This window comes from Podarcis gaigeae, assembly GCF_964106915.1.
Source record: "Podarcis gaigeae genome assembly, chromosome: 6".
NCBI lineage: Eukaryota > Metazoa > Chordata > Lepidosauria > Squamata > Lacertidae > Podarcis > Podarcis gaigeae.
Genome location: NC_139682.1, coordinates 74,589,720 through 74,606,689, shown reverse-complemented (window position 1 = coordinate 74,606,689; position 16,970 = coordinate 74,589,720). Strand labels below are relative to the sequence as shown.

Genomic DNA, 16,970 nt, shown 5'->3' with positions numbered 1-16,970 from the left:
TATTATTACCAATAATATTATTAAATATTATTGGTAATAATAAATATTAAATATTAAATATTAAATATTAAATATTAAATATTAAATATTAAATATTAAATATTAAATATTATTAATATTAAATATTATTATTTCATCCATTACGGCAAACAAGGCTGATTCAGTCCCACAACTGCATCGGATCCCAGATGGAAACAAATCCAACTATTCATGTCCCTCAGGAATTCCTGTAAGTGCTTGGCCTCCAGCCTCTCCACCACTGCCTTACCTGAGAAAGGGATATTTGCAACCAGGTAATAGTTGTAAACCATAGGATCCAAGGTGGGATTCTTCCGGAGTGGGTGTGCCACTGCCTGTTTATGGGCAGCAGGTGCCACTCCATCACATAAAAATGCAATTCACCATGCCCTGCTCCCATTCGGTCAGCCCCTCTTGACTGGATTTCACTAACCAGGGTGATAGAATTTGTAATCCATCAACATTTTTGAACTCAAAGCTGAAGAACACTTGGTTAAGCTGACCTTTATTTTTGACTGACTCCAGTTAAGTTTTATAGTACAAAGAATTGTCAAGTTAACCTAAAACGCTAACTGCAAAAGGGGGAGGGATCCTTTTTGTTAAAACCGAGAAGTGTTCTCCTGTGAGAAAATAGATTATTCAGAATACAGAAGCTAGGATTCCTTTGCACTCTTATGTTCTCAGGCAGTCTTCTTATTTACTTCTTCCTGTTCAACAGCAAGCAGTAGTACTTTCTTTGCTGGAGGTTTCCTTCCAATCTTTGGAACTGGTTGGACTGAAGAGGAAAGGTGGGGAATAATGGGTCTCGGGCCCATCAATGAAAAAGAAAGTAAAAACATGGCTAAGCTTACATTCCTGTGCATCTAGAATATACCCCAATCTTCTAGAGCTTGCTTGTGGCCAACTTCTGCACCTTATTTCAACAAAATGTACAGTATTTTGTTGCTGAAATACCTATTCCATCTCCGGCTTCTCTTCAGCTGATGAGAGTACTGTTGTTTCTGATGCTTAGAAGTGATAGGTAAGTCCTGCAATAGCACAGATTTCTCCCCTTCCATCTTGATTTCATTTCAGAAAAATACACATCTGCTATGCATTAACAAATTTAGTCTAAGTTATTACACTCTGATACACTATCAACATCCAGTTTAATGTAGATAAAGAGTGTCAAGATGTGGTGCATGAAAGTATTCATACTGTCATATGGAGAGCAAAAATAAAAGCTAAAATATTTTTAGAAATTCCATTCTGTCATTGACTTCTTTAAAAGGTACATTGAAGCAACTACGGAATATACTAATCTTTAAATCTAATTCACATATTCTCATTTTGAATGCTTTCCCTTCTCTTTTATTGTAGCGAGCTCAAGCTGTTCTACAAGCAGTGACTGCAGTACAGACAACAAATACTCCCATAAGTGGAACCACAGTTAGCGAGAGTGCAGTAACGCCAGCTCAGAGTCCTGTCCTTAGAATAATTATTGATAACATGTATTATCCTGTAACTCTTGATGTTCTCCACCAAGTAAGTCTTTCCTTTTATGGGGATTTTTTGAGCAGAGAACGAAGCAAATGTGTCAGTAAACATGGTCATTGAGTAAACAAAACAACTTCAGTTTGCGTAGTGGAACTTACCTTCCCTCTCCTCCTTCTGTGTCCCTCCATTTCCCCCCAAACCTGCTATGGGGAATTCTTCCAACCCTCTGCAGCATATTTGAAAGAGGGGGAGAGGGAAGGGGAGGTTCTACTGCACAATTCAACCCACAGAAACTGGCCAGGAAATACACTGTCAGGATACACTGTAGAATGTTTGTTTTGCCCCCCAGATGTGGAAGGGGGTGTAAACTTTTTGTAAGAATTCAGCAGAACCGTATGGTCCAAGATTCATGAATGTTTTCAGAAATGCACATTTCCATGAGTTTCATATTCCTGAGACTTCCTGAATTTGCCACACCGTTGCAATGAAACTGCTACAGAACAGCATTGCAAAATGCAATGTGTTGGGTTGGGTGTGTTTCTGAGTGCAGATATTGTATGTTGACAATTGACTGCTCTTAGTGAATTGTGTACCTACATGTGCCTTCTGGTGCAATTAGAGCTGAATCAGGGCTGCAGACTGGCCTTGTGACATCTTCATGTAGCCAGAAAACAGTGGGCCGAATGTCTTTGACATTTATCATGGTAACTGCACAAAGGGCTCAGTCTGATGGTACTTGATCCTGAAGCTTTACTACAGTTAGGCAGGGGTGGAGCTGATCAGTTCCTTAGAGGGAAACAAGTTGGAGCATCATGTAAGAGCAGGCTACAAATAGAATGTGTTCATTATGTGATCCCTGATTGGTTGGTATTATGTCATAAAGGAGAGAGAAGTCCTGTTAAACTTTTTTTGTAAGTGGAAAATGGGAGACCTCAAAAATGTTTGAAGGTGAAAATTCCGTTCAGCTCCACTTGTAAATGCCTGACATTCACCTATTTGCTAGAATGAGCACAGTGGAAAAAATAGGACTTTTGGGTGTTGGCTGACTGCCCATTGAAGAGCTCTGACATGAGCTCTTCATGTCTCTCCTGGCAGTGTTTATTTTTGTTGCTATACTTGGATATGTCATTCTTTTGGCAGGTGTATACACATAGGTACAGGTGGAGGGATTGGGAAAGCTGTGGCTGGATGGAAATAAAATGCCAACAAACAAACAAACCCCAGTTCTGAAACTACTGCATTAAAAGCTTTAATGTACAATTTGCTTGGTGGCACCGGCAAAGTTAACAAGAATGACGGGTTGGTTTGACTGGTTTGCTTGCCTCCCATGATATCAACTTCAAGCTGTGTCATCACAGTGCTGCTGTATTTTATTGTTCACGTTTTGCATTTGGGTCTTTACGCTGGCTGTTGCTTAAGGTTATTGTGGTTCTAACGTTACCCACCCAAAAAAGAGAATAAAAGTGTATGATGCCTAGATTGTTTCATTCATTTATTACAAATTGAATGAATGAGTAAATGTACCTAACTAATTACCCAATTGAATGCAACCCTCAGTAGGAAAATAAATAAATAAATCTTACCCTGCTCTAAATTCATGTGTGTGTATACCTGCCAAGTGACCATAATGCTTCCTGCATCTGATGAAGTCTCCTCTAGTCCAAAAAGTATTCATTTTTTTAATGTGCCTCAAGACTCTCCGTGTGCAGCTCTGGCTCGCCAGAGCAGCGATGTCACGCTGGCCACGTGACCCGGAAGTGTCTCCAGACAGCGCTGGCCCCTGGCCTCTTAAGTGAGATGGGCGCACAACCCCAGAGTCTGTCAAGACTGGCCCGTACGGGCAGGGGTACCTTTACCTTTACCTTTAAGACTCTTTGCTGCAACAGACCATTGCAGCTGCCCCTCTGAAACTAACCAGATACATTGATGTAAACATCTTAGTGGTTTGTGTGGGTGTGTTTTGTTTTGTGACTTGTAAAGTTGAGTACCTGTGTACTTTTGATTGTTTTTCACAGATATTCTCTAAATTCGGTGCAGTTTTGAAAATAATTACATTCACAAAAAACAATCAATTTCAAGCACTGTTACAGTATGGTGATCCAGTAAATGCCCAGCAAGCAAAGCTAGTAAGTATATTTAATTCTGTTTAGCCTTTATTAATTACGTATAGTTGGCAGTACTTGTTTTGTCAAAATGTACTTGTGTAAACAAAATAAGTAACTTTTGAGATTATAAATGAACATCAAGATCTTACTGCCTGTAAGTAAACATTCTGTTCCTAAATCAACAGTACATCACTGTTTCACCCAAAAATAACCTGGGACCAAAATGAATATGTTATGCTTTTAAATTATTAAGTTTCTCTTAACTGTTTTCTTAAGGCTTTGAGAAATAAACTAATGGAAAGTATTGACAGAGGTCCTTTTTAAGAAAATGCTGTGGCAGGGAACTTCATATCTAATATTTCTACCTAATGCTTAACTGCCTGGAGTTGGTATATTGATTTAGGTTGAGCACCTGAATTTTGTTTATGTGCTACATTTAGAAAATAATCTAAATTGGGCTGGAGATCCTACAGCCTGCTTTCTAATCTTAGCCAGCATTTATAAACATTAAACAATCTAAACATTCGTTGAATTGATAAGTAAAGCCACAAAGCAGAAATGTGAAGAGATAATTTACAATGCAATCATTTGTGTGTCTATTCTAAAGCAAGTCCCACTGAATTCTATTGGATTTGCTCCCAAGAAAATATGTATAGGATTACAGACCTTCGACATCTAAATATACGGTTAAGATGCTTTTTAAAGCGGTTCATGATGTGCCTCTGGGTGATAAAATATCCAACATTCTGAAGGGTCAGTTTAAAAACCTACTATTGCAGAAGAGAAGCTAAATGAAATTTTCAGTTTTTTACCATAAAGGTTAATGGTAAAATTACTTTGCAGATAGTGCTCTTTATAGGGAATCGGAATGTGGCCTTCAAAGAAATTGAAGGCTCAATAAGGAAGTTTAAAGAGCAATTTAAGAAAATCAAGCACCTAGATGAAGTAGCATTTCCTAAGGAGTCTGATGAAAATAGCCTTGTCAACATCACTGTTGGCTATGAAGTGCCTATGATGTTCAGACTTGCTATTCAGGTTGAAAAAGTGAATTCTGGCATAAAATGATTCTCTTTATTTCACATTGGCTCACGTTGGGTTATTTCCCTATCAGACTGTTGTTATTGTAGCTGAAGCATCTGAAGTTGCCATTGCCTTAAAATTTCTGCTTTTGCAAAACACACCGAGTTATAAATAAGCTCTTCTATGCATACCATCATGGTGGATAAACATTGGCTTTTAAGATCAAGCGTGCAAGTAATTTGTATATACATATAAGATCAGATGTGTCCATCAAAAATAACCAGCAATACATTAAAATCTGGATTTAACAGAAACATGTGTTAGTTTACTCCTACTTTTAATCTGCTCAATTAATTGGAAACTCTTCCTTAATCAAAAAGTTTTAAAGTGATCAGTTTGATTAATCAGCTATATGTTGCAGCACAGCTTATTGCCAATTAATTCTGAAAGAAAGGCCTTGATTAGTTCTCTGCACAGGAATACTGTCAAACTGACAAGTGTTGCAACATTGTTGTGTGTTACTTTGTTTTCAGATAAACACATTCCTCGATCCAATCACTCTGTTCTCGGTTTCAATGTGCCTGGAGGACAGTGCCATTTCATTTTTTTAGTACACCTGCTGTCCATATACTTTGACATTGCTTGGTGTTTCTTGACTGAGGTGGTGATAAGATACTGTTGAAGACGGGAGAGAGATGAGAGAGAAATTTGAGAAGAGGTGTGAGACAGGGAAAAGCGTTATCACCACAGCTATTCATAGTGTCAGAGCTTGTGTTCCATAGGTTGGATTGGTTTCCTTGAGGTCTCAAAACAGATGGCAAATGTTTGCATCATCTAAGAGATGCTAATTATGTGCATGCATGCTGTGAGATGCTTTTATGGATGCTCATTTAGAGCCACTTGTGAGCTCAAGTTTTTCTTGTTTTCTCATTTTTGAAGTTGGAAAGGAACTTCTATATTTATTTTTACAATTTAATAGGGAACATGACAACATAACATATATTTTATGCTTTTGTGCCTGTATGGTATCTGTTCAAGCTTATTTTGGGGGCATGTTTTTTCATACTTATAATATACATTATATTGAAGCCTTGCAGGAGTTAGATATGAAAAGATGATCAGTTTCTGTCCTTAAAACTACTGTCATCCAGCTGTGCCATTGGGTGTTTCACTCACCTGGAAGGCTTGCATTGATACCCCATTTCATTTCATCTGAGGGAAGGAATAGGTCTATCTATAGTAGCTATGTTCACCTCTGTTTCAGTGGAAAGTATGATCACTGAAGTTTAGATCTGAGGAAGGAAATACCTGTTTTGAACTTTGTAACTGACACCAGTTGCTGGAAACTGCAGGAGGGGAGAGTGTTCTTGTGCTTGGGGCCTGTTTACATGTTTCCATAGGCATCAGGTTGGCCGCTGTGAGCCCAAACCTGAGCCCGGGCCATGCACATCAGAGCCCAAACCCAAGCCCAGGCTGCCCAAACCCAAGCCCGGGGCACCCAGGCCAGAACCCAGGCCTAGGCTGCCTGTGCCTGTGCCAGAGCCCGAACCCAAGCCCAGGCCAGCTGCATCCAGGCTGCCCGCACCCAAGTCCAAACCCAGGCCACCCTTGCCAGAACGCAAGCCCAAACCGCCCGCATCAGAACCCAAACCTAAGCCCAGGCTTCCCACGCCAGAGACTGAACCTGAGCCCGGGCCACCTGAGTCCCTGTGCATTCACCGTCCATGTATAAGACAACCCCCAATTTTTTACTAATTATTTTTAGCAAAAACCATTGTCTTATACACAGAAAAGTACGGTAATTCTAGTTCCAGTGGTTTTAGTAAAATTTCTAGAATAGCTAGGCTAACCAGTCTGTAATTTCCTGGCTCTCTTTTTACCTTACATCCCCGCTTTTTGTAAAATAAAAAATAATACAAGTTAAACCAACTATATCAGCATTATCTAGCTGATAATGTCCAACTACTATTGAATATAATATTTGATAGTTTCCAGTTCCATATATGCGGTGATGCATTTTAAACATTTTCATATTAATTTCAGTGGATGTATGGGTATATATGCTTAAACCTCAACTGTAACATCTGTCATGTGATCTTCATTAATATTTTCCTATTTTTCTAGGCGTTAGATGGTCAGAATATTTATAATGCCTGTTGTACCTTACGGATTGATTTTTCCAAATTGGTCAACTTGAATGTAAAGTATAATAATGATAAAAGTAGGGATTATACCCGCCCTGACCTTCCCTCTGGTGATGGCCAACCAGCTTTGGATCCTGCTATTGCTGCTGCCTTTGCAAAGGAGACCTCTCTTCTAGGTATGATTTTGTTTCTTTCACTCTCCATTCTCATTATTTACAGTGTCTTCTAAAATAGTATCTGCAGATTGTATTAACTTTTTATCCATGCAATCATTAATGAGAATACTGAATAAAGTAGACCCTGAGCTCTGAAGAATAGGTCTGTTGATTATTACTTTCAATAAACTTTTCTTCCCTTTCAACAAATTCTGTTCACATTAGCTGATTCCTCACTCCTTTTTAACCCGTATCCCTCCCAGTCTTTTAGTTTGAGTACCTGCTACTGAAGCTAACAGGGCTTCTTTTATTCCATTTCTTTACTACGTATGTTTTATATTCATTGGGTACCCCCCCCCCCCGAACCTATAAAATGAATCTTAATACATGTGCTATTTCATGTAAGGCCTTTTCTAGTATTATTGGATGGGGATTGCTTGGCCCCACATAGTTGAGAGCAAGAGCACCTGGCTTTTCTTCAATCTCAGATGCATTAACTCCTGTATCGCTACGGTTCCTCTTTTATGAAAACTGAAGCAATGTGGTCTTCCCATCACAGAACTGATGAAACCTTACTGCTTCAGACGTGACTTTAAACCTTCTCTGTGTATAGCATTTCCTCTACCGTTAAGTTATAGCCACTCTCATGTCATCTACTGCCAGGTTTACAGTCTCTATATATGTATTACAGTGAAGCTCAGTGGCATATCAAGGCATTTTTAATAAGTTTGAAAATGTAATTCTTATGTTTACTTCTTTCCATATGTTCTTGCTGCAGAGTTGAGAATTATTTCTCATTTTCCTTTTGCTTACCTCTCTGTGGTGTAAGCAGTGGGGTGGGGGCAACCTTGTTGCTGAAATCATATTACTCTTTCCCTTCATTGGGGCAACACATTGTATTGTCGAAAGACAATTAAATTTACTTTTTGCTTTGTGCTGATGAATATTGCTTCAAGGGGAAGTGCACTGAACTGTGAGTATGGCTATAGGTGATTATGCATGCAATTTGATTCTATTTATTTTATTTATCAGCCAGGCCCCATTAAATATAGAAGCAAGAATGTTCTCTTGAGAAATACTTAGGTGCACATGAGCTAGTGATTTTCCTGACCTTGTGAAGTTTAGATACAATCCCTCAGTTTAAAAAAACCCCAACAACTTTGGGACTCTGGTGTCCATGTCTGCTATCTCCTGATGTAACATAATATTCAGAACTAGTGCAGTGCTATTCATACTTCCTCTTAACTTTCATTCTTTAATGCATCTGAGGTATATACAATTTGGTCCTATTTCTGGGTCTTTCTGAGTGTCCAGGATTAAAAGGTTAAAGTTTAATGAATATCATTGCCCCAGATGTATATGTATGATGTGTTTCCTCATACAATTTTTTCTTCTACAAAAGGATAAATGCTCATTAAAAAGGATGGCCAATTTACAAATAGAAAAACTCACTTTCAATCTATTAGGAGAACTGCTTGATTTCTATTGATGATATAAAATTTGTACTCTATTAAAGAAAATTGGATGAGGAGAAATGCCAGAAGTTCACTATGTCTATTTGTGTATCTTAAGAGCAATAACATGATGGTGGTGACTTAATTTAACCCAGGGGATTGGTTGGGAATTAAAAGTTCGCAAATTTAAAACTGAAGATTCATTTGAGTCATTTCTGTCTGCATTTGGATACTTTCACCGGAATTCACTCCTGTATTTTCCGTGAATAAGCCAATCGCTGTCAGTCTTCTCTGTGAGTCCTTATGCTACAAGTAATACCTAGTTGTAAGAAAGAATTAGCGTTGAATTGGCTTTAGTAAATTTATTCAACATTTGTTAAAAACAAAGGATATCAGCATGTAGCAAATCAATACATAAAACAACAACAGCATCCACAAAAAACCCAACTTTATCAGCAAACCAAAGCGGCACAATTTAAAAAATAATAATAAATTGCTTACTAACATAAAGCCTTGGTACAGCTGGATCATATTTCATTAGATGCATGGGAGAAAAGGGAAGCCACAACCTGGTGTCTGTGAGAAAAGGAAAGTGTTGGCGCTAGACCAGTGTGGCTGGAAAAATGCTGTAATGATAGTAGTTGCAAAATGTGTGTGCTTCCTCTGATGCTGTGGAGGTAACATGCCTCTGAATACCAGTTGTTAGGAACACCAGTAGACAGTGTGTTGTTGCACTTCCATTCTGCTTGTGAACTTCACATAAGGATCTAGTTGGCCACTGGGAGCAGTAGGGTTCTTCTTAAGTTTTTATGTTTGAATTTTAAAGAATGAATTCATAACACGAGAAATGTGGTTCAGAAAGTTTTGCCTACGTATAGCTTCCTTAAGGAAATACTATGTGTAAAAGGAGTGGAGCCTGTGCCTATATCTTGTGTAATGTTTACCGTATTTTTCGCTCTATAACACGCACCCGACCATAACACGCATGTAGTTTTTAGAGGAGGAAAATCTGTAGGCATGCCACCCGTAGGCATTCCCTCTTACTTTCTAGGAGGAAAAAAGTGAGTGTTATGGTGCAAAAAATACGGTATATGTGTTTGCTCTTCTCCGGCAAACTTTTAGTAGAAATAGGAGGAAAAACAAAAACATTTTAAGCAATAAAATTAGGAGTATGGCAGAGAGTTGAAAAAGAGTAACTTTTAGAGGGTAGATAATTTTCAATAAAACTATAAGACTTTTTTTTAGCACCCTTTCATACAATCATAGTGGCTGAAAAGGGATTTTTTAAAAAATGACTTTAAAATGAAAAGGGTAATAGTGCTAAAGGCTGAGATCATTATCACCTTTGAGTGAGTTTTTTTGGGGGAAATGCTTTGTATTCAGTCACTACAGAACGGCAGAGTGCTTAAAGAGGAAGATTAAGAGTAATTTAAAGCAGTCTTCTAAAAAAAACCCGCCCTTTAAATTACCCCCTTTAAACATCCTCACAAGTCACAGTAGCTTCCAGGATCTCCCAGCCACAATGAAGGTGGTAATATTCTTCCAAACTACACCTTGAGCTAGGAGAGCTCTTGGTAAGGGAGAACTGGGTGAATCATTGGGTGAAGCTGACTGTACTCCGCTTTCTTGTGAGTTGATGGACAACAGCTGCAACTGGGTTTTTTTAAGCTAGCAATGGTCTGTTCTCAGAACAAGCACCCATTCTTTATATGGAAGCTTTAATGTTCCATGTTTTGTTTTGTTTTTTTGGTAAAAAGCTTGTTTTGTTAATTTTTAAAACATCCTTAGGCGAGGTGAGTGCCGTAGATGGCATTGTACACCTAGTAGCTCTTTAGCAGCTACAGCGCTGCTACAGGGTGTTCTCCCATTAATCCCCAAAGGTTTCAGCTGATAGTACATGCACATTTTTCAATTAATCTCTGCAACATTGAATAATTATTTATTTAGACTGTGTTGAACAACCAGCTCTTATAAGACCTTAGGTACACGTGACTTCTACATCTGACACAGGTGGCTTGTGAATAAAGGATTCTGGGAAAGGTGTGTCAAGGTGTTACTTGTTGCTCCTATCTACAGCATTTTCTTTTAGAAAGCATTTGATTTAAGAAGTTGTGGTTTCTGTGTTAAGAGGAGTGACTGTCTAGACTTGAGATTTGGTGCTCTGTGGCTCTGGGCCTTTTCTCTAACTGTATATCGTTGCAAGAAGTTGTGATGATTTCAGTGGTAGGAGGAATGATGTTCCTCACAGGATTTAGACCCATCAGAAGTCAAGGAGATAAAGAACTACACAGCTTTTAGAAGACATTTGCTGAAGGCAGCCCTATATTGGGTAGTTTTTAATGTTTGATGTTTTATTTTGTTTTTCTATGCGCTGGAAGCTGTCCAGAGTGGCTGGGGAAACCCAGCCGGGTGCGCAGGGTATCAATAATAAATTTATTATTATTACTATTATTTGATGGTTTTTGGCTATAAGCCTCCCTCACCATCTGTAGATATTTGCAGAATATCAAAGGAGCAGGTCAGATGTATTTCTCTTGTCTTTGTTTTCTTATAGTTAAAGACATGTTGGAGGCACGCCTTATTGAGTAGCTGAACTTGAAAGTGCTTGACCCATTTGTTTAGTGTGACTTGTTTTCATGTGCCATTGAAGCTGCCATAGATTTCTGATGGGTAAATTAAGCACAAACAACTTCAGTGAGCTATTTCTTACAGGATAGTGTTTGTGTTAACTGAAATGGTAAGTTAAGGACTGATAGGGAGGAAATGCAAGGTTCTGTGTCGCGTGCTAGTGAAGTAGTAACGAGGTTTTTGCTCTCAGGATTCTTTGGAACATTGGTTTGTCATCAAGAGGCGGAATTCCACATAGGTCAACCTACAAATGGATAGATCTGGACAAAGGCGCAAAACCAACACAACACTTCTAAATTAGATTATATTGGAACGACTTGTGTGTGTTTCGTAAAATATGCTTTATTTTAAAATTAGGGCTTCCTGTTGCAGCTGTTCCAGGAGCGCTGAGTCCATTGGGGATTCCAAATGCTGCTGCTGCTGCTGCCGCGGCAGCTGCCGGCCGTGTGGGTATGCCTGGAGTTTCAGCTGGTGGCAACACAGTCCTCCTGGTTAGCAATTTAAATGAAGAGGTCAGTGAACCTACTTGTTCACCCTTCTTTTTTTTCCCTTTACCATGCTTCATTTTGTAAACTGCTTAAGTGCTTCTTTATCTTGAGCTTGCTTTTACTTTTTTTATTTATTAAGATCTGTGGCTCCCCCCCCCCCCCCCATGCTACTCAAGGTTGTTTTACAACTAGATTCCAATAAATTGTTTCTGTTATAGTTAAATACTTCTGTTTTCCTAGGTAGCCAGCATCTTTTAAAATACCCTTTGCTATTCGGCTACCTATTTTTCCTAAGAAAAATATGGTAAATATTGCATGTTCTGGATGCCTTTTAGTTTATTTTTCCAAGTACCTATGTGCTCCATTTTGTAAATTGGTTCTTAAGAAAACTGCCGTTCTGTTTTGCCTGAGCTAATTATTTGCTTGTTCATTTCATGCTTACATGTCATTGCATTTTTGTAGTATTAATTTGTGAACAGCTCTAACACATTTTTCTTTGAAGGTTCTCCCAAAGATCTTGCTGCGACACTCTTCAATCTCTCTTAGTAATTTTATCTTTCCTTCACAGTTTTTATTCATCTTTTCTCCTAAAAACAACAACAACACTTTACTTCAATACTTCTTTAACTCTGAAATCGAAGAGGTTTTCTTTAGTTTTGCATTTTATCATCTTGTACCTTTACTTTGACTTGCTGTGGAAGCTGGTATGAAATGTGGGGTAGTTTGTATCTGTTTGTCTCCTTTGAATATGTGTTTCATTTTTTTTATTGGCCTCTTTTTAAATATGAGCCATTTTGCTTTTCTCATTTTTGTCATTTACACTCTTGCACATTAAAATGCTTGGATCAGAGTGCCATTTTGAAAAACTCCTGCCTGCATTTCATAACCAGCCATGCTTATGCAGTTAAAGTCTAGAGTTGGGCTTGTTTTTGTTTTAAGTTTCTATTGCATGGATTTTTCTTTTCTTTTCACATTCAGATGAGACGTAATTTACTGTTTGATATGGATGTACTTTACCCATATTTTGTCTTGGGTGACTACATTTTACTCAGTTTTCTTGTACAATACATAAACCAACCATTTTCTGACCAAATTCCTGCATTTCCTATGTACTGACCTATATTTTATTTTTTTTTTGTTCCCCACTTCCTTATTTTTCTTCTGCATTGCTGTTTCCCTTCCCCATTTCATCCTTCTCCCTTTGTTCTCACCTACCCTTTCCCTGTCTCTTCCCAAATTCCCACACCCTTCCCTGTCTTCTCCTCTGCCTACCTTGTCTATACCCCCTGTCTCCATTCCCCTATGTTCATGCTTCTGTGCTTGAACAAAATGTTCCTCGGACCAACTTGCCCCAATTAACCGCCTTGAACCATGATCCATGACCACCTCACCATTCTGCGGGAACCACCCTTCGTTATGGATGATCTGTTCATCTCCGCTCTTCCTCGACTCTTCTCTCTTCTTGTCTTATGCTGCTTGCTCTTCTCTCCTTCTAAAGATGGTTACGCCCCAAAGTCTGTTTACCCTCTTCGGTATGTTATCGTTAGCACTATACTTTTATTATTGATTTAATTATTTGTTTCACCTTAATTCTTATTTGTAGCTAGCACTTTGGCTTTAAAGTTGAATAGTAAACCTTTTGCTATTTTTCTTTTGCTGTTTTTAAAGCTCTCCATAGATGCAATTTTTTCTTTTAATGCATGCTTTTTTATTTTGCATGATCTTTAATTTAATATCATTCACATAGCTTTGAGGGTTTATCAGAAAAATGTCTTCTTTTTCAAAATTCACCTATTCAAAATCTTGTTCTTCTTTATTCATTTGCGTGAATGTTGGGAGAAGTGAGAGACATGTTCCGAATGTTTCATTGATATGTCAAAATGTGCTATTCAGCTATCCTTAAAAACGTTGTTTCTTTTGGATTTACTTCTCTGATTCTAAAAAGGTGTTTATGGGGATGTGCAGCGTGTGAAGATTTTATACAATAAGAAAGACAGTGCTCTTATACAGATGGCTGATGGAAACCAATCACAGCTCGGTGAGATTAGTGGGTTTTTCTCTCTCTTATTTGCCACTTAAACGTTAGTTTTCAGTGTCCTTCAAGCCATGTTTAAATTTCAGCGTTTGCTTCTAATCTTTCTAAAATCTGAGATTGTGTAGGAAGAATGTTTTTTTCCCTCAGATCACAACCTCTTACACTGCTTAGGAAATCTGATCCTGAAGTTCCCCTTGCTTTTGAGTGGCTTGCTAGGCCAGAGAGTTCCTTGTTATTAACACAAGCTTTTTTTGTGAATACCATGATTGGGATCCAAAGAGCCCTGTGTACACATAAAATGCTTGCTTGCTTGCACATGTGGAAGGTTGAAGCTTTCTCCCTTCCTTGTATATCTCCCTAGTCACATCAAATATAACTGCATTTTAAGGCATAGCTTTTGGGAAGGGGGGCAGGTGTGAGGGTCTTGAAAAACCTGGGGCATGTGGAGCTTAATGTGTATGGCCTTTTGGATACTTGAGCATAAACTTAACATACGTCTGAAGAAAATAGCCCTATTGAAATCATAATTTGTATTAATTCAGTGACCATAATAATGACTTACTAGAGTCTGGCAATGTATGAAAAAGTAATTTGTTTATTTCTTTGCTGGGCACATTTGCAATATAAGCACAGCTTTTAAATTAGCTGTCAGTTAGATTTAGACTGAAAGATTTCCAGATAGCAATAATAGCTAAATTTGTCAATTTATCGAAAGAAAATTGCCATCAAATGCTCCACCCCAAACACTGAACAGATTAGAAATTACAATACTGAATTCAATAGAAGAAACGCTGAAATGAATAATTGGTTTTGTTTTCCAGCCATGAGCCATCTGAACGGACAGAAAATGTATGGAAAGATTATTCGCGTGACTCTTTCCAAACACCAGACAGTTCAGCTACCTCGAGAAGGGCTTGATGACCAAGGACTGACTAAAGACTTTGGCAATTCACCTCTTCATCGCTTCAAGAAGCCTGGGTCAAAAAACTTTCAGAATATTTTCCCTCCATCTGCAACTCTTCATTTATCTAATATCCCGTAAGTGTGGGGAACACGGCTGAAAGATTCATACAAGATCCAAACATTAGCTTCTAATCGTCTCTCTCTTCTCCCCTTTGTCCCCCTTTTTGTTTAGACCATCAGTATCTGAAGATGACCTACGCATGCTGTTTGCTAATACTGGGGGAACTGTGAAAGCATTTAAATTTTTTCAGTAAGCATGTTTTCTTTGAAACTTCATTTAAAACGAGAGAACAGCTGCCTTTGGTAAGAACAAGGTTTATGTTACAATTTTCTAGTGCTGTTTTGGTATCTAATTTTATTGCTTTGTTCCAGAAGAGATCACAAGATGGCTCTCCTTCAGATGTCAACAGTAGAAGAAGCTATCCAGGCTTTGATTGATCTGCATAATTACAATCTTGGAGAAAATCATCATCTGAGAGTTTCTTTTTCCAAATCAACCATTTGAAGTGCGAGATCAAAATAATAAGGTTGTATCACGTTGTTTAGTGTTGTCATCTATGACTGTTCGGGAAAGCGGGGACCAGAGATGGACATCTGTTTTTCATGCTGTTACCATTCCTTGATTGTTTATGTATAAATGAAAACAAAAAAGGATTTACAAGGAAGAAGCAGTGGTATTATCTGCTGGTTTTGCATATGTTTATGAAAGGATTTTGTTTAAAAAGGGATTCTGAGGAAATCCCATAGTTTTTCAACTTAGTTAACATACGTGCCTTAAAAAAGGAAAACCTAGAGTTGCTAGAATTGCATTTACTAGTTTAAAAAATTGGTTGTCTGGGGCACATTGTTACATGGGAATTAATGGGTGCAATCCAGTAAACATTAGGTTTGCCTACATCCCATTGAAATCTATTGATTTTTAAAGCATTGATTTCAGAGGGACATCGCTGCACCTAACTTTTGCAGGATTATGCCAAATGTGTATTAGGCAGGAGTGTGTAAAAAGGGTTAAGCTTTGTTTCTCCTGCTTGGAATTTATTGGCTTTCATGAATCTTTTTTTTTTTTTTTAATGAAATATGTTGCGTTACTTTAAGAGAGATGCAGCACATTTGACTAGTGCTTCTCTCTTGTCTGTTTCTTTTTTAATTAAGTAAAATGGCCTTGTGTATTCCAGATTCAGTTTGGTCAAGGATATAGGCATAAGTCAGAGTTAACAAGATGCAGAGAAATAATTTCTTTTAAAGACAGGATGATTATTTTGTTTGGGGTTTGTTAGTTAGTTTGTTTTACCCCTCGGGCTTTGAGCCTCTTTGGGGAAAGCATTGTTAAGTCTTAACCTTTTTTGTACACACACTCTGGGGGCGTATCATATAAATGTTGGCACTAAGTAATGTCTTGTTTGTGGCTGAATATTTTTTGTAGATGTTTTTTGAAGTTGACATGACTTATGTGCATTTAAATATATATTGCCATTTTTAGTTAGTAATTACAATTTGAAATATGGTTGTGGATTTCTGAGCATGTGCAGACCGGTCTAGCTAGTTCAGGAGTTGGTGCATGTATTTCAAGGATGAAGAAAGCGTATTGCAAACTTTTGCAGGAAGATTAATAATTTTGTGGCAGTTTTCTTTATAAAACAAAAACAAAAACAAAACTGACAACCAGGTGGGACCAAAGTTTATGTGCCTTTAGTCTTAATTTACCTTGCATTGTAATATTCAGTTTTAATAAATCTCTTCAAAATATTTTGTATCTAGAAATGGATCTGACTTTACTATAAACATGACTCAGAATCTACAGGAAAAATTAATTAATTTGAAAGCAGTTCCTCTGTCAGTCCGAACTGTTGTCTTGATTCTGTTCAAATGACCAATACTTTTTGCAATTGATGTACTTAGTTCCAAGAGTCATAGATTCTGTTATCTATGTAGAAAAAGGTCATGTATATTTTCTATTAGTTGAGTTTTTACATCTTTAGAAATGTAATATTTCAGTATAGTTTGAAAGCGGCACAATTAAAAATTAATTTTCTAACAAAGTTGGGAGGTTTGATGGTTGTTTAATTTCTTCTTATGTGTACGCTGCTTGCCTCTGTAGCATGCTCAATAAACACTTCTGTAGCTCTGTATTCACCTCTTCTGTCTTTCTCTGCTGCCTTTTCTCTCTTTTCTTCTTTGTTTTCCACTTCCACTGTGCTTCTGAATTCATGTTTATTCTCTGCCAGGGTGGGAAAAGCATAATAATCTGATTTTTATAATTGTCTGGATTTATACAATATGAAAATCAAATGCTACGAAAAATGTAGCATCTCTTAAAGTGTATATATTTCACCAATTTAAGATTGTAAATGCTTTGTTGAAGCACATATGAAAATCGATATTAAACATTTCCCACCCTGTTATATAACCTACAGCTTTAAAGACATAACTTTTATTGTAGCTTGTAAGTTCTATCTTTTCTGTTTTTTAAATAGATTTATGCAC

The 16,970-nt window shown here is 37.7% G+C and overlaps 1 protein-coding gene across 7 annotated transcripts in view; it reads left to right on the top strand.

Moving 5' to 3' along the window:
* The window catches only part of PTBP2 (polypyrimidine tract binding protein 2), a 49,008-nt gene extending 32,483 nt beyond the window's left edge, over positions 1–16,525 (top strand). For 2 of the 7 annotated variants that reach the window (XM_083743455.1, XM_083743459.1), the window contains 9 exons: positions 1,378–1,542; positions 3,510–3,620; positions 6,744–6,939; positions 11,358–11,512; positions 12,987–13,020; positions 13,434–13,526; positions 14,345–14,561; positions 14,659–14,736; positions 14,862–16,525. In XM_083743455.1, coding sequence (XP_083599581.1) covers positions 1,378–1,542; positions 3,510–3,620; positions 6,744–6,939; positions 11,358–11,512; positions 12,987–13,020; positions 13,434–13,526; positions 14,345–14,561; positions 14,659–14,736; positions 14,862–14,991 — 1,179 coding nt within the window. In that variant the 3' untranslated portion in view covers positions 14,992–16,525. Of the gene's footprint in view, positions 1–1,377; positions 1,543–3,509; positions 3,621–6,743; positions 6,940–11,357; positions 11,513–12,986; positions 13,021–13,433; positions 13,527–14,344; positions 14,562–14,658; positions 14,737–14,858 lie in introns of all 7 variants that reach the window. The other 5 variants (XM_083743457.1, XM_083743460.1, XM_083743454.1 and 2 more) reach the window with 3 other exon arrangements.
* Positions 16,526–16,970: the final 445 nt, after the last annotated feature.